The sequence below is a fragment of the Trichomycterus rosablanca genome, chromosome 22, assembly GCF_030014385.1.
Source record: "Trichomycterus rosablanca isolate fTriRos1 chromosome 22, fTriRos1.hap1, whole genome shotgun sequence".
Lineage (NCBI taxonomy): Eukaryota > Metazoa > Chordata > Actinopteri > Siluriformes > Trichomycteridae > Trichomycterus > Trichomycterus rosablanca.
The window spans coordinates 8,511,834-8,527,113 of record NC_086009.1 but is presented as its reverse complement, the minus strand read 5'-3'; the positions used below and the strand labels follow the sequence as shown (position 1 = coordinate 8,527,113).

Below are 15,280 nucleotides of genomic sequence, written 5' to 3'. Positions count from 1 at the left end.
ACTGACCACAACTATTATATTTGTTTCTTTTTTTATTGTTTCTTAATGCCAGAGGGTTGACAGTTTGAGAAATGATAGTTTTGTGGCATGTCTGTGATTTCTTTTTTTTCTACAAAATTAAACAATTGAAAGAACATCTTCCAAGAGTGGTGATTCCATAATTTTTGCCAGGGGTTGTAGAAGCACTTTGTAGTTCTACAATTACTGACTGTAGTCCATCTGTTTCTCTACATACTTTGTTAGCTCCATTCACTTTGTTCTTCAATGGTCAGGACCTTCACAGGACCACCACAGAGCAGGTATTATTTAGATGGTGGATGATTCTCAGCACTGCAGTGACACTGTTTGTTGTGCTGGTATGCGTGGATCAGACACAGCAGTGCTGCTGGAGTTGTTAAATACAGTGTCCACTCACTGTCCACTCTATTAGACACTCCTACCTAGTTGGTCCACCTTGTAGATGTAAAGTCAGAGACGATCGCTCATCTATTGCTGCTGTTTGAGTTGGTCATCTTCTAGACCTTCAGCAGTGGTCACAGGGCGCTGTTGGCTGGATATTTTTGGTTGGTGGACTATTCTCAGTCCAACAGTGACAGTTAGGTGTTTAAAAACCCCATCAGTGCTAATGTGTTTGATCCACTCATACCAGCACAACACACACTAACACACCACCACCATGTCAGTGTCACTGCAGGGCTGAGAATGATCCACCACCTAAATAATACCTGCTCTGTAGTGATCCTGTGGGGGTCCTGACCATTGAAGAACAGCATGAAAGGGGGCTAACAAAGCATGCAGAGAAACAGATGGACTTCATTCAGTAACTGTAGAACTACAAAGTGCTTCTATATAGTAAGTGGAGCTAATAAAATAGACAGTGAGTGTAGAAACAAGGTGGTTATAATGTGTTATATATATATATATATATATATATATATACAGTGTATCACAAAAGTGAGTACACCCCTCACATTTCTGCAAATATTTTATTATATCTTTTCATGGGACAACACTATAGAAATAAAACTTGGATATAAGTTAGAGTAGTCAGTGTACAGCTTGTATAGCAGTGTAGATTTACTGTCTTCTGAAAATAACTCAACACACAGCCATTAATGTCTAAATAGCTGGCAACATAAGTGAGTACACCCCACAGTGAACATGTCCAAATTGTGCCCAAAGTGTCAATATTTTGTGTGACCACCATTATTATCCAGCACTGCCTTAACCCTCCTGGGCATGGAGTTCACCAGAGCTGCACAGGTTGCTACTGGAATCCTCTTCCACTCCTCCATGATGACATCACGGAGCTGGTGGATGTTAGACACCTTGAACTCCTCCACCTTCCACTTGAGGATGCGACACAGGTGCTCAATTGGGTTTAGTCCATCACCTTTACCTTCAGCTTCCTCAGCAAGGCAGTTGTCATCTTGGAGGTTGTGTTTGGGGTCGTTATCCTGTTGGAAAACTGCCATGAGGCCCAGTTTTCGAAGGGAGGGGATCATGCTCTGTTTCAGAATGTCACAGTACATGTTGGAATTCATGTTTCCCTCAATGAACTGCAGCTCCCCAGTGCCAGCAACACTCATGCAGCCCAAGACCATGATGCTACCACCACCATGCTTGACTGTAGGCAAGATACAGTTGTCTTGGTACTTCTCACCAGGGCGCCGCCACACATGCTGGACACCATCTGAGCCAAACAAGTTTATCTTGGTCTCGTCAGACCACAGGGCATTCCCGTAATCCATGTTCTTGGACTGCTTGTCTTCAGCAAACTGTTTGCGGGCTTTCTTGTGTGTCAGCTTCCTTCTGGGATGACGACCATGCAGACCGAGTTGATGCAGTGTGCGGCGTATGGTCTGAGCACTGACAAGCTGACCTCCCACGTCTTCAACCTCTGCAGCAATGCTGGCAGCACTCGTGTCTATTTTTTAAAGCCAACCTCTGGATATGACGCCGAACACGTGGACTCAACTTCTTTGGTCGACCCTGGCGAAGCCTGTTCCGAGTGGAACCTGTCCTGGAAAACCGCTGTATGACCTTGGCCACCATGCTGTAGCTCAGTTTCAGGGTGTTAGCAATCTTTTTATAGCCCAGGCCATCTTTGTGGACAGCAACAATTCTATTTCTCACATCCTCAGAGAATTATTTGCCATGAGGTGCCATGTTGAATATCCAGTGGCCAGTATGAGAGAATTGTACCCAAAACACCAAATTTAACAGCCCTGCTCCTCATTTACACCTGGGACCTTGACACATGACACCAGTTAGGGACAACGACACATTTGGGCACAATTTGGACATGTTCACTGTGGGGTGTACTCACTTATGTTGCCAGCTATTTAGACATTAATGGCTGTGTGTTGAGTTATTTTCAGAAGACAGTAAATCTACACTGCTATACAAGCTGTACACTGACTACTCTAAGTTATATCCAAGTTTCATGTCTATAGTGTTGTCCAATGAAAAGATATAATGAAATATTTGCAGAAATGTGAGGGGTGTACTCACTTTTGTGATACACTGTATATATATATGTTTGTGTGTGTGTGTGTGTGTGTGTGTGTGTGTGTTTGTGTGTGTGTTTTGGTGTGTGTTTTATTCATGTTACAATGTAACAACTGGACTATTTACCTTAAATGTGACCTATAATCCTATAATCTATGCAATTCAATGTATAATTTTTATTTTATTTGTATTTATTTTTTGTTGGGGTGGGTTAACAAATACAGTTAATTGGTTGCATAAATACTCACACCCGTAAACCAATACTTTTTTGAAGCACCTTTTGCTTTGTAACAGCATTCAGTCTTTTCAGCATGGCATGTCCTGATTTGACACATCTTTGCCCATTCTTCCTTGCAAAAGTGCTCCAATCTCATGGCATCTCCTGTGCACAGCCCTCTTCAGCTCACCCCACAGATTTTCATCTGGATTCAGGTCTAGGCTCTAGCCAAAATTCATTCCAGAATTCTGATCTTCCTCTGATGAAGCTATTCTTTTGTTGATTTGGAGGTATGCTTTGGGTTGTTGTGCTGAAAGATGAAATTCAGCAAAGGCTTGAAGGTTTTGTGACAAATTTGAATGAAAAACAGCCCCAAAGCATAATGCTGCCACCACAATGCTTTACTGTGTGTATGCTGTTCTTTTGGTGATGCACCAAACATACCTTTTGAAATTATGGCCAAAAAGTTTAACCTTTGTCTTATCAGACCATAACATATGTTCCCTCATGAGATCCCTTTGATACTTTGTAATCTCTTTGCAGACTGTGGTGTCTGCTGTAAGATGCAACTAAGTCAATGTCAGGAAAATCCAACTAGAACAGTTGAACTTTATATGGGGTTCATTAGGGTAACTTTAACTAACTGGAGATGTCACTGACTAATATTTCTCTCCAGATTCCAATCATAAGAGGTGTCTGGTTTTTTTTTTTGAAATAATGTAATACCTCTAATGTGACAAATTAAAAGTTGCATAGCTGCATATAAGTAGTTACTATTTAGTATTTAAATGCACTATTACAGACTGAATGAACACCAGTAGCACTACACTGACTACTAAATATATAAATATATTTTAATTCCCAATAAAGATGGATGGACGGACAGACGGATGGATGAATGGACGGATGAATGGATGGATGAATGGATGGATGGATGGACTGATGGATGGATGGATGGATGGACTGATGGATGGATGGATGGACTGATGGATGGATGGATGGATGGATGGAAGGAAGGAAGGAAGGAAGGAAGGAAGGAAGGAAGGAAGGATGGATGGGTGGGTGGGTGGATAAATGGATGGATGGACGGATGGACGGATGGACGGATGGAAGGAAGGAAGGAAGGAAGGAAGGAAGGAAGGAAGGAAGGAAGGGTGGGTGGGTGGGTGGATAAACAGATAGATGGATGGATGGATGAACAGACAGATGAATAGATGGACAGATAGATGGATAGATGGTTGGATTAATGGATGGATAAACGGATGGATGGATGGATGCATAAACAGACAGATGAATAGATGGACGGATGGATGAATGGATAAACGGATGAATGGATAAACAAATGAATGGATAAACGGATGGATAGATGGATGAACGATAGACAGACGGATGGATGAATAAAAGAGACAGATGGACTGACCGATGGATAAAGGCATTAATAATTACATATATTGCAACTAAACAGTTAGCAAGAAAAGACAAACAGGCCAACTTACTTTAAGAACAAAATGTATTATCGCAAATAAACACATTTAAGGTGTGTGTATGATCAGGGCTAAATTGTGAAGGTGTGAATAAACAAACTGTTAACAAAATAACATGAGCAACATGAACAGGATAAGTCAAGCTTATTACAGTGCTAGATAAAGTCTTATGAAGGGGGTTAATGTGATGTCCCTACTTTCTACTAACAAAATGAACAGCATTCCCAACTGCGTCCCAATGGTACCAAAATAAACGAAGTGCCAAATTAGTACATTAACACTGGTTTCGCATGCATAGATAAATAAATAGATTATTATATGGAGGAGAGGGTAATAAAAGGATAACTGAGGGGATAATATTGGGAAAGATTGTTGACACTCTGGTTCTCATCCACATGTGCATCATTAAAAGTCTCAATGGAAAATTATACATATGTAGAGACTCTAGGAGGTGGAGCTCATGGGTATTTTATCGCAGTTCTACCTGCACTGGCATAGGAAGCTCTAGCTTGCTTTGTTTAACACTATTTATAGTGTTAGAGGTCGAATATTGATGCATTGTCCAACGTGAGCTAAGAATATCATCAGGTCACATATTGAACGTGGCTCAGGAAGAATGTCCGCTGAAGCAATTCATAGTCATAAATCTGCTAGGTGGACAGAATGCCAGTGCAGTTTACAGCTGTGCCATGGTTTAAACTTAGTATTATCTCAGAAATGAAAAACAGAGGCCAATTTTAGTCACAGCATTGATCTCACATACTTGTGACATTGTTAACGTGTGATATATTTGTCCTATATTTGTGTTCATGGATTATAGATAGTCTTGGGCAAGAGTATTTGTAGTGTGATGAGAACTGCCATATATGGTGGTGGTCATTGTGTTTTTATCAGTATTTAACTAACATTTCTTCTTTGTGGTTTGCTTTTTAGATAATGTCTACAGAGAATGTCTCTCAAATGGAACGTGGGCAAAGAAAGGGAACTATTCTCAGTGTCAGGAAATCCTCAATGAAGAGGTAAGAGCGTTCGCTTACAATATGACTCCAATGACTCTTGTTTATAATATAAAGATACATTCCTGAATTTCAGGCCTGCAACACATTCCAAAAAAAGTTGGGACGGGGCCAATTTAGGGCTACTAATGAGGTGAAAAAATGAAATAATGATGTGATCCCAAACAGGTGATTGTAATTATGGTTTGGTACAAAAGCAGCGTCCATCCGATTGCCTGGCGGAGAAGCGTGATTCGTCACTCCAGAGAACACGTCTCCACTGCTCTGAGTCCAGTGGCAGCGTGCTTTACACCACTGCATCCAACGCTTGGTGATGTAAGGCTTGGATGCAGCTTCTCGGCCATGGAAACCCATTCCATGAAGCTCTCTACACACTCTTCTTCAGCTAATCTGAAGGCCACATTAAGTTTGGAGGTCTGTAGCGATTGACTCTGCGGAAAGTTGGTGACCTCTGCGCACTATGCGACCCCACTCTGTCATTTTACGTGGCCTATCACTTCATGACTGAGTTGCTGTTGTTCCCAATCGCTTCCTGTGAAATATTTAGTAGCGAGGAAATTTCATGACTGGACTTGTTGCACAGGTGGCATCCTATCACGGTACCACGCTGGAATTCACTGAGCTCCTGAGAGCGACCCATTCTTTCACTAATGTTTGTAGAAGCAGTCTGCATGCCTAGGTGCTTGATTTTATACACCTGTGGCCGTGGAAGTGATTGGAACACCCGAATTCAATTATTTGGATGGGTGAGTGAATACCTTTGGCAATATAGTGTACAGTGTATCACAAAAGTGAGTACACCCCTCACATTTCTGCAAATATTTTATTATATCTTTTCATGGGACAACACTATAGACATGAAACTTGGATATAACTTAGAGTAGTCAGTGTACAACTTGTATAGCAGTGTAGATTTACTGTCTTCTGAAAATAACTCAACACACAGCCATTAATGTCTAAATAGCTGGCAACATAAGTGAGTACACCCCACAGTGAACATGTCCAAATTGTGCCCAAAGTGTCAATATTTTGTGTGACCACCATTATTATCCAGCACTGCCTTAACCCTCCTGGGCATGGAATTCACCAGAGCTGCACAGGTTGCTACTGGAATCCTCTTCCACTCCTCCATGATGACATCACGGAGCTGGTGGATGTTAGACACCTTGAACTCCTCCACCTTCCACTTGAGGATGCGCCACAGGTGCTCAATTGGGTTTAGTCCATCACCTTTACCTTCAGCTTCCTCAGCAAGGCAGTTGTCATCTTGGAGGTTGTGTTTGGGGTCGTTATCCTGTTGGAAAACTGCCATGAGGCCCAGTTTTCGAAGGGAGGGGATCATGCTCTGTTTCAGAATGTCACAGTACATGTTGGAATTCATGTTTCCCTCAATGAACTGCAGCTCCCCAGTGCCAGCAACACTCATGCAGCCCAAGACCATGATGCTACCACCACCATGCTTGACTGTAGGCAAGATACAGTTGTCTTGGTACTTCTCACCAGGGCGCCGCCACACATGCTGGACACCATCTGAGCCAAACAAGTTTATCTTGGTCTCGTCAGACCACAGGGCATTCCAGTAATCCATGTTCTTGGACTGCTTGTCTTCAGCAAACTGTTTGCGGGCTTTCTTGTGCGTCAGCTTCCTTCTGGGATGACGACCATGCAGACCGAGTTGATGCAGTGTGCGGCGTATGGTCTGAGCACTGACAGGCTGACCTCCCACGTCTTCAATCTCTGCAGCAATGCTGGCAGCACTCATGTGTCTATTTTTTAAAGCCAACCTCTGGATATGACGCCAAACACGTGGACTCAACTTCTTTGGTCGACCCTGGCGAAGCCTGTTCCGAGTGGAACCTGTCCTGGAAAACCGCTGTATGACCTTGGCCACCATGCTGTAGCTCAGTTTCAGGGTGTTAGCAATCTTCTTATAGCCCAGGCCATCTTTGTGGAGAGCAACAATTCTATTTCTCACATCCTCAGAGAGTTCTTTGCCATGAGGTGCCATGTTGAATATCCAGTGGTCAGTATGAGAGAATTGTACCCAAAACACCAAATTTAACAGCCCTGCTCCCCATTTACACCTGGGACCTTGACACATGACACCAGGGAGGGACAACGACACATTTGGGCACAATTTGGACATGTTCACTGTGGGGTGTACTCACTTATGTTGCCAGCTATTTAGACATTAATGGCTGTGTGTTGAGTTATTTTCAGAAGACAGTAAATCTATACTGCTATACAAGCTGTACACTGACTACTCTAAGTTATATCCAAGTTTCATGTCTATAGTGTTGTCCCATGAAAAGATATAATGAAATATTTGCAGAAATGTGAGGGGTGTACTCACTTTTGTGATACACTGTATGTGTAACGCATGGAGACCACTCCTGGCAGCACAGTGGTGGAATTTTTTGTGGAACCCTACCAATTTTCCAGGAGCTTCCCTCATTTGCAGAGCAGTATTTGAAATATAAGCTCCACAAATGGTGTTCTTATGCACTTCAAGTGTTCACAACATGCAGACCACAATGTCCTTGGAAGGTGGATGGACTGGCTGAGTTGGGGTGAAAGATTTATCAACTGTCATCTATTACACCAGTGGTTAGAGGAAGAGCAGATAAATAATGGATGACTTCTCAGCTTTCTCCTGTCTGTTGTCTGCTAAGTAAGCATTTAACCAGGCACAGTGGGAGTCCGTCTGCAAGGAGGCTTTCAGAAACGGCTGATAGGATGATATCGTGTAAGGTTCAATAATACATGCGCCGACAGTTATACAGCAGGGGGGTATGAAGGTCTTGTAGGTCATCACATCATGTACTGTTTTACTCCTTCTGATCTCATTTGTGGAACAGTTGGTGGGTATTTGTGGGTTCAGGAAATCAGGATATGATTTATAGAGCTTCAGAGAGCAGGAAGCAGTTGTAGCCTTTGAAGTAGTGAATTTTTTGGGAGTGCCGTTTGTTGTGATGAACAGAACACTTTGCCAGCCTATGTAAGGTATATTGTTTAGACAGACAGACAGATAGCAGACAGACAGACAGACAGACAGATAGAAGACAGGTAGATAGATAGACAGACAGACAGACAGACAGACAGATAGAAGACGGACGGACGGACGGACGGACGGACGGACGGACAGACAGACAGACAGACAGATAGATAAAAGGCAGACAGATAGAAGACAGACAGACATACAGACAGATAAAAGGCAGACAGATAGAAGACATCGATAGATAGATAGATAGATCAATAAGGACAGACAGACAGATAGAAGACAGATAGATAGACAGACAGACAGATAAAAGACAGACAGAAGATAGAAGACAGACAGAAGATAGAAGACAGACAGAAGATAGAAGACAGATAGATAAATGACAGGTAGATAGATGACAGGTAGATAGATAGATAGATAGATAGATAGATAGATAGATAGATAGATAGATAGATAGATAGATAGATAGATAGATAGATAGATAGATCAATAAGGACAGACAGACAGATAGAAGACAGATAGATAGACAGACAGACAGATAAAAGACAGACAGAAGATAGAAGACAGACAGAAGATAGAAGACAGACAGAAGATAGAAGACAGATAGATAAATGACAGGTAGATAGATGACAGGTAGATAGATAGATAGATAGATAGATAGATAGATAGATAGATAGATAGATAGATAGATAGATAGATAGATAGATAGATAGATCAATAAGGACAGACAGACAGATAGAAGACAGATAGATAGACAGACAGACAGATAAAAGACAGACAGAAGATAGAAGACAGACAGAAGATAGAAGACAGACAGAAGATAGAAGACAGATAGATAAATGACAGGTAGATAGATGACAGGTAGATAGATAGATAGATAGATAGATAGATAGATAGATAGATAGATAGATAGATAGATAGATAGATAGATAGATAGATAGACAGACAGACAGATAGACAGACAGATAGAAGACAGACAGAAGATAGAAGACAGACAGACAGAAGATAGAAGACAGACAGACAGAAGATAGAAGACAGACAGATAGATAGACAGATAGATAGATAGATGACAGGTAGATAGATAGATAGATAGATAGATAGATAGATAGATAGATAGATAGATAGATAGATAGATAGATCAATAAGGACAGACAGACAGATAGAAGACAGATAGATAGACAGACAGACAGATAAAAGACAGACAGAAGATAGAAGACAGACAGAAGATAGAAGACAGACAGAAGATAGAAGACAGACAGATAGATAGATGACAGGTAGATAGATGACAGATAGATAGATAGATAGATAGATAGATAGATAGATAGATAGATAGATAGACAGACAGACAGACAGACAGACAGACAGACAGACAGACAGACAGATAGGCATAGCATTATGACCACCTTCCTAATATTGTGTTGGTCCCCATTTTGCTGCCAAAACAGCCCTGACCTTGCCTTCTTCCCATAGTGCACAGGGAATAGCGTTTCCATGAAATGGTGTACATGGTCTGCAACAATGCTTAGGTAGGTGGTACATGTCAAAGTAACATCCACATGGATGGCAGGACCCAAGGTTTCCCAGCAGAACATTGCCCAAAGCATCACACTGGCTCCACCAGCTTGCTTTCTTCCCATAGTGCATCCTGGTGCCACGTGTTCCAAAGTTGTTGTACTTAATAAAATCCCCCATTAAAATTGGTGATTTAATTTTGGGGAGTTGGTAAAGATTACAGTACATGACATTTCCACCAGGCAGTGCAGCAGGATATTTGAATCTCAGCTCTGCTACCGGTCGGCTGGGCGCCCTCTAGCAGGCAGTACCTGCAGCAGACAAAATTGGTCACTAATCTGCTGAGTGGGAAAACCCCAGACTTAAAAAGGGTCTAGGGTCTTCAATGCCGTGCAAAGGCCCTGGTTAGTAGCCTGAGGCATCTGTGCAGAAGTGGATGATGGGGATGGGGGTCAGTGCATGACTCTCCTTGCGCATGACTGGCCTCACACGCATAACCTATGAAGTATGGGCAGATTAAAAAGGGTTGGTGGACTGCACAAGCGTCAGAGAGAACGTGTTAGGCAAATATACCCTCCTCGGATGCGCTCCCCAACATCAGAACACCAATTGGCTATGTTAAATTGGAAGGACAAGGAAGAAAATGCATAGAAAAATCATAGACAATATGATAGAGTTGTCCTGTGGAAAGGCTTGTGGGAATTGTCCATAGTCCATAGCAAAGCTCAATTCACAAGTAGTCAGAGTACTCAGACACACGTCCATGCACAGGTTAGACGCTGGGAGATCCAAGGAACGGAACAGGAAACCAGAACCATGAATACAAAACAGAACACTGATCAGTATCAGGACATGGATTAGAAACAGGATGTAGAGAAACAAGATACCAAATATTAGAATCACTTCTTAATGCATGGATAGACCCGACTAAACTTCACACAGGACGAAAGGAAACAAAAGGTATAAATACACATGCTAATTAAGGGCTGATGGGGAACAGGTGGTGGCAGTAAACAAACCAATAACTCATAGAAGTGGGACATGGACACAGACACGGAAAAACAAAACAAGGTACACATCAGCATTGTAATGGAAATGGCAATGCTAGAGGAAAGCATGGTTTGTGGTAGTGTATCATGGCACGAACAAAGGAGATTTCCGAGGACCTCAGAAAAAGAATTGTTGATGCTCATCAGGCTGGAAAAGGTTACAAAACCATCTCTAAAGAGTTTGGACTCCACCAATCCACAGTCAGACAGATTGTGTACAAATGGAGGAAATTCAAGACCATCGTTACCCTGCCCAGGAGTGGTCGACCAACAAAGATCACTCCAAGAGCAAGGCGTGTAATAGTCGGCAAGGTCACAAAGGACCCCAGGGTAACTTCTAAGCAACTGAAGGCCTCTCTCACATTGGCTAATGTTAATGTTCATGAGTCCACCATCAGGAGAACACTGAACAACAATGGTGTGCATGGCAGGGTTGCAAGGAGAAAGCCACTGCTCTCCAAAAAGAACATTGCTGCTCATCTGCAGTTTGCTACAGATCACGTGGACAAGCCAGAAGGCTACTGGAAGAATGTTTTGTGGACGGATGAGACCAAAATAGAACTTTTGGTTTCAATGAAAAGCGTTATGTTTGGAGAAAGGAAAACACTGCATTCCAGCATAAGAACCCTATCCCATCTGTGAAACATGGTGGAGGTATCATGGTTTGGGCCTGTTTTGCTGCATCTGGGCCAGGACGGCTTGCCATCATTGATGGAACAATGGATTCTGAATTATATCAGAGAATTCTTAAGGAAAATGTCAGGACATCTGTCCATGAACTGAATCTCAAGAGAAGATGGGCCATGCAGCAAGACAACGACCCTAAGCACACAAGTCATTCTACTAAGAATGGTTAAAGAAGAATAAAATGTTTTGGAATGGCCAAGTCAATGTCCTGACCTTAATCCAATCGAAATGTTGTGGAAGGACCTAAAGTGAGCAGTTAATGTGAGGAAACCCACCAACATCCCAGAGTTGAAGCTGTTCTGTACGGAGGAATGGGCTAAAATTCCTCCAAGCCGGACACGTTTAGTTGCAGTTATTGCTGCAAAGTTACACCAGATACTCACAAATATGTAATATTGGATCATTTTCCTTAATAAATAAATGACCAAGTATAATATTTTTGTCTCATTTGTTTAACTGGGTTCTCTTTATCTACTTTTAGAACTTGTGTGAAAATCTGAAGGGTTCACAAACTTTCAAGCACCACTGTAAAATAATATAATATATTATAATATAATATAATATAATATAATGTAATATAATATAAGTATTATTACTATTATTATTATAACTATTGTTATTATTACTATTATTACTATTACTATTACTGTTAGTACTATTATTATTATTACTATTATTATTACTATTATTACTATTACTATTATTATTATTATTATTACTATCATTATTATTACCATTATTATTATTATTATTATTATTGTTATTATTATTATTGTTAGTTTATGCTTTGTAGTTACTAGCCAGAAAAGTACACCGTACTGCCATGGCATTTCTTTGTTTCTTTTTTTCTTGGCTTGGCATCAGTTAAACCATGGCAACCTAATGCCCACATGGCAAATAAACACCCACAAATGAAATATTATTTTTATTATTATCAGTATTTTATTTGCTCTGTAGATACTAGCCAGAAAAGTATGCCATACTGCCATGGCATTTTTCTTTCTTTTTTTTTTTTTTCTTTCTTTTTTTTGGCTTGGTATCCGTTAAATCATGGCAACCGAATGCCCACATGGCAACCAAATGCCCACAAATGAAATATTATTTTTATTATTATCATTATTTGCTCTGTAGATACTAGCCAGAAAAGTACACTGTACTGCCATGGCATTTTTTTTAGCTTCGCATCAGTTAAACCATGCCAACCAGACACCCACAAATTAGATGTGTTCCCACTAAAACAATCTTTAGTAAGAACTATTATCTAGAAACTAAAAACAGAGCATAGCGTTTCAAGATGGCGGAGATAAAGTGCGTACTATTGGCCACATTGCTCCTATTTTCATACAGTTAAACCTTGCTCAACTTTCCATTTTGCCAACTCCGCCCACTTCATGTCGATCATGTTTGCTCCGCCCCCTGTCACTCTGCTGCAGCTCTGTACATAGGGCTTCACTAAACTCACCAAACCATGTCTTATAGATTTTACGTTGTACACTGGGGCACAGTCATGCTGTAAGAGCCTTCCCTAAACTGTTAGTATGACATTGGAACCATATACATGACTTCAGACTTTATTTGAGTACTGGCATTTAGGCACACTGCAGGAATCCTTAACTCCCAATCCTCCCCATACCCTCCTACAGACACACCTCAAAAGAAAACAAAATTAGGCAGATGGGTGTTAGCAACCAACCTTTTCTGCCATCTGTTCCTGCCGGACTGCAGATTTAATAATTAATAAGTAAACTCACATGGGAGCATGTGATAACATATGTGTGAATGTGGAACTCAAACCAGCGGTACAAACCACGCTGTCATAGTTAGGCCAAAAAAACATTAATAAATAATTAAATCACCAAGCAGGACATAGGGTCTGTCTGAAAACCTAGTGATCTCTCTACATAGACACAATTTACGTCAGCCTATGTGCTCCCGAGAAGAAGCTGTCTAAATTCTTAGATGCCTTAAAATTCCGCATACTGAGGTGCCTTATTTCAAAACTATAATCTGACTGAATAACGAGGGAGCATCCAATGCTTCCTTAGCCTTAGTGAAGGCAATCCCAGCATTCATTGCCTCATGACTTTTCCACAGAAAATGGTGGAAGATGTTTGCTGGCATGCTAGCAAGTTGTGCCACCTCAGCCTATTCATTTGCATAACCTGAGGCTAACTGTGTTAGCTTAGTAAGCGAAACTGCTGTGACATAATCGCCATAATCGCTGTCTAAGTAGTGCGTCTAAATAATTTGTCTTATGAGTTTGATGTCTTAGTAGAATCTTTTTTCTACTGCATAGGTAAGCAGTAGGCAGCAAGGCAGCTCACTGGGTTTATAGACCCAGACACAAAGTATCCAGACAGCCCTTCTACTAATTGAGTTCAGGTGTTTTAGCCTTACTCTTTCTTAACAGGTATAGGAAATCAATTAGTATTATAGTATTAAATGCATTATTAGCTTTGAACAGTTAAATAGAAACAGAAAACAGTTGGGGAAGGTGCTTTCCAGTTGCAACAGATGGATGGATAGATGGATGGATGGATGGATGGATGGATGGATAAAAGGGTGGGTGGATGGATTGATGGAAGGAAGGAAGAAAGGAAGGAAGGATGGGTGGATGGAAAGGAAGGGAAGGAAAGGAATGAAAGGATGGATGGATGGATGCTGTTGCCTGTTGCAGCGTCTCTGGTGATTGTATTCAATGGATGGATGGATGGATAAATAAAGGATGGGTGGATGGAAAGGAAGGGAAGGAAAGGAATGAAAGGATGGATGGATGGAAGGAAGGGTGGATGGATGGATAGATGGATGCTGTTGCCTGTTGCAGCATCTCTGGTGATTGTATTCGAAGGATGGATGGAAGGAAGGGTGGATGGATGGAAGGAAGAGTGGATGGATGGATTCTGTTGCCTGTTGCAGCATCTCTGGTGATTGTATTCGAAGGATGGATGGAAGGAAGGGTGGATGGATGGAAGGGTGGGATGGATGGATGGATGGATGGATAGATGGATGCTGTTGCCTGTTGCAGCATCTCTGGTGATTGTATTCAATGGATGGATGGAAGGAAGGGTGGATGGATGGAAGGAAGGGTGGATGGATGGATGGATGGAAGGAAGGGTGGATGGATGGATGGATGGATTCTGTTGCCTGTTGCAGCATCTCTGGTGATTGTATTCAATAGATGGATGGATGGATGCTGTTGCAGTGTCTCTGGTGATTGTATTCAATGGATAGATGGGATGATGGATGGATGGATGGATGCTGTTGCCTGTTGCAGCGTCTCTAGTGATTGTATTCAATGGATGGATGGATGGATGGATGGATGGATGCTGTTGCACCATCTCTGGTGATTGTATTCAATAGATGGATGGATGGATGCTGTTGCATGTTGCAGTGTCTCTGGTGATTGTATTCAATGGATAGATGGGATGATGGATGGATGGATGCTGTTGCAGCATCTCTGGTGATTGTATTCAATGGATGGATGGATGGATGGATGCTGTTGCCTGTTGCAGTGTCTCTGGTGATTGTATTTAATGGATGTGTGGATGGATGGATGGATGGATGGATGCTGTTGCCTCTTTCAGTGTCTCTGGTGATTGTATTTAATGGATGTGTGGATGGATGCTGTTGCCTGTTGCAGTGTCTCTGGTGATTGTATTCGAAGGATGGGTGGATGGATGGATGACGAGGATGGATGAATACTGACCACAAGCTTTGTTTTGTAATTAAGCTAAATATGGGTAGATGAAGCTCAGCACACAAGGTACTAGTAAATTTAAGGTCTCTGGTTTTATTCCCACCACCAT

At 41.6% G+C, this 15,280-nt stretch overlaps 1 protein-coding gene across 1 annotated transcript in view; it reads left to right on the top strand.

Annotated features, from left to right (window-relative positions):
• Window positions 1–15,280, top strand: part of crhr1 (corticotropin releasing hormone receptor 1) — a 138,399-nt gene that overhangs the window by 76,657 nt on the left and 46,462 nt on the right. The window contains exon 5 of the mRNA XM_063018456.1: window positions 5,146–5,231. Within this exon, the coding sequence (XP_062874526.1) occupies window positions 5,146–5,231 (86 nt within the window). The remainder of the gene's footprint in view (window positions 1–5,145; window positions 5,232–15,280) is intronic.